This window comes from Trichinella spiralis (assembly GCF_000181795.1).
Source record: "Trichinella spiralis strain ISS 195 chromosome Unknown Scfld6655, whole genome shotgun sequence".
Lineage (NCBI taxonomy): Eukaryota > Metazoa > Nematoda > Enoplea > Trichinellida > Trichinellidae > Trichinella > Trichinella spiralis.
In genome coordinates, this window is record NW_003533594.1 from 412 (window position 1) to 3,536 (window position 3,125).

Genomic DNA, 3,125 nt, shown 5'->3' on the forward strand with positions numbered 1-3,125 from the left:
GTACACAGTATACAAAAGTGAAATGTACATACGTCAGCTAAACTGGGCGGCATCAACTAGTGGTAGACCTTCGCACTGTGTAAAATGTAAAATTGTAAAATAACCGCATGTTCAATAACGCATAGTATCAAAGTTACGCATAGTCAAAGTAAAAGCATGTTCAAACAATATATAAAACAATCATTATAAAACAACCACAGTGTAAAATAACATGAAGACGAATAACAGTGCATCGTTGCAAATTTGCAGAAAAATTACTTGTTGTCATTCAGGATGCAGTTGCGCGCTAAAACATTCTTAGCCTCTGATGAGCCACACCGCACTATGACCGCTGTCACTCATCAAAATGAACGAAACCTCCACTTACTAATTTGTCATATCACTTTGGAACCGCAATGATGGCGCGGGCATCAGCGTAGTTCGCCTGTACTGACAGACAGTCAATCAGTATTTAATTTCTTTAATCTTAGAATAAGGACAACCACACTAATTACTGTATCATTACTTGGTAATGCCATTACGCCAACTTCAACTAACGCAGAGCGCCATCAGTATGAATAGTAAAAATGTTGATGATGCAATCCATTCCTATAATGGCCAAAAGCTGTACTTATTTTTCTGATGCCACATTTAGAGCGCATTGATGTAAACTTGATATACCATGTTGGCCAAAGCGACAGGAATTAGAAAACGCTTCAATTATGATGACGCTCCATGCTAAATTCAATAACAAGAAGCAAATAAAGTAAAATTAGATATCATTTACAATAATAACAGATCATGGAATAATAGCCAAACTCAATTAGTAGTTTGGTAGTTTGGTTTTCCCACAGTGCACTGAAAAGAAGTGTAAAAAATATCACCAACAAAGTTCCATTGCATTTACACAACCCATTGCTATAAACTGCAAATTCGTTCTTACTCTGAAACCAGAAGTGAGAACCGTAGAGGCACATGACTGAACACGGTAGAAACAGAGCGATAGTTAAACTAAAAAAAGGTAATAAATAACACAAAGAAATAAAACAGATTACAAAATTTCTGAAAAGTAAATAATAGTGTTATATGGACAGAATGTCTTTTGCCTTCACTCTTTCCATATATTGCATTGTAATAAATATGATTGTGCATTTAAAAAGCTACATTTCCAATGTAATATTCAAACTTCAAACTTACTAAAGTCAAACACAACCAATCTACGATATTACTTACATGATGATGCGCTTAGGATTGAAGCCATGTGGGATTAATGGTGTTGCTAACTTGTATACAAACAACAGTGCGAAATTATGATGCATAGTTACCATATTCAGCTACATTCCATAATCTAGATGTTTCATCATCATTGATATGAATATAAATTCTGAAAGTGAATTTCCGAAGTGAAAGCAAAAAAGACCTGTCAGTTTCCATTCACAATACGAATACAATACTTACCCATGTTTCTGATTCCACACTTACAACGAACTGATGTGAGCCTGCCGTACAACGACGTCCAGAGAATCCATAAGAGTTCAGCTCAGATGACGTAATCTGTTATTATAGAAGTTATATCGTGCAATATACATCTAATACACGAATCTACGAGCTATCTAACTAAACAAATTCAACACTTACTCATTCATGTGAAACCACTGTAACACATGGCATTGTGAATCCAAACCTCTTCGATTTCTTTGACGGAATGTATGTATACTATAATAAATATCTAATTCATTCGTACTGTTACGATGAAAAAGCTCAGAAGGAGAACAGTTGGAATTCTTGACTTTCACAATGGAAACATCGACAAGGAGATGATTAAACCAAAAAGAAGGATTAAATCAAAGAAAGAAAATCAAAGAATGGAATTTAGAAATTATAATGCACTGTTATTCGTCTTCAATTATTTTCTTACAATATGGCTGTTTCTTATAAGTATCATTACAATTGCTATTGTCAGTACAAATAAAATGTACGAAAAGAATAAACTGAGAAGTAATATTGGTGCACTACTTACAAGTATATAAACAGGATATCGTTCATCTTAACTCTTTCCAGATATTGCACTGTATTAGATATGGTTGTACATTTAAAAAGCCATATTTACAATGTAATATTCAAATTTAAAATTTATGAAAATCCAGCACAACCAATATGTGATATCAGTTACATGATGCCAAAATGAAGATTAAAGTGATGCGATGCTGATGGTGGTGCTATCCTACACGGAAAAAAACATAATTACAAACAAACAGGAGTGAAAAATTATTATGACGCATATTTACCTCATTCAGTTAGCTTTCACAATCTGGTTGTTTCATATTCATTGATATGAATATAAAATAATGTCAATTCTGAAAGTAAATTATATCTCAAAATAAAAAACAAAGAATTTCTTCGTCTTCACCATCTGATGTACCTGAAAGTTAGCAATAACAAAACTATAAAGAGACCCGTCAGTTTCCATTCACCATATAAGTAAAGTAACATGCATAGCATACCACCACCAAAATATCAAATCGAACTTACCAGTAATTCACGGATGGTGTTGAAGAGCGGAATTGTAGTTGACCACCTGCCAGACTGATAGCATTGCAGTGAACTGAATAACCTAATGTAATCGAAGTGCTCTGATTAAATGTATAATAGCAAGTAAATTATGCAAATGACTATTTACTTTGCCTCCGGAAGAACAACCTAATTTTCCATCACTAATAGCGCACTAGAATAAATATCATGAACAGCGTTATTAAACGAGACGATGAAATTTATTACGTTTTTATTTACACACTTCATATTAATACGTATTACTGCATTATTACGTAATAGTGCACTATTACGTAATAGAGCAATATTATGCAAATTTCTTTTACTAAAATAAACTGAAACAAACTTTTAATAATCTGAAGCATTCCAAATTACTAAAAATACAATAATTTATATTTTGTAAATGACTTTCTACAAATCAAAATTATATGCATAATAAAAAAAATGGCTTCTACTGAAAACAGTTTCAAAAATGAAATACGTTTTCAGATTTATAGTAATGTAAACAGCTTTAAGACGGGAAAAGAGTAGGAAGGGAACAACAAAGAAGGAAGGAGGGAGAGGTAGCAGGGTGGTGGAGGTAAAAGTTGTCAGAA

At 33.0% G+C, this 3,125-nt stretch overlaps 1 protein-coding gene across 1 annotated transcript; it reads right to left on the reverse strand.

Annotated features, from left to right (window-relative positions):
- Nucleotides 1-610: 610 nt before the first annotated feature.
- Tsp_13085 (hypothetical protein) lies at nt 611-2,894 on the reverse strand. The gene is given in 10 exon segments (XM_003366053.1): nt 611-717; nt 923-990; nt 1,213-1,313; nt 1,438-1,533; nt 1,644-1,695; nt 2,153-2,203; nt 2,512-2,612; nt 2,660-2,704; nt 2,770-2,864; nt 2,876-2,894. 10 exon segments carry the CDS (start codon nt 2,892-2,894, stop codon nt 611-613), a joined length of 735 nt encoding a protein of 244 aa, XP_003366101.1.
- Nucleotides 2,895-3,125: the final 231 nt, after the last annotated feature.

Coding starts and splice junctions, on each gene's coding strand:
- Tsp_13085 (XM_003366053.1), bottom strand. Junction 991..1,212: donor AATCCTAAGCGCATCATCAT/GTAAGTAATATC, acceptor ACCTTTTTTTAG/TTTAACTATCGCTCTGTTTC. Junction 718..922: donor TTCTCACTTCTGGTTTCAGA/GTAAGAACGAAT, acceptor TATTGAATTTAG/CATGGAGCGTCATCATAATT.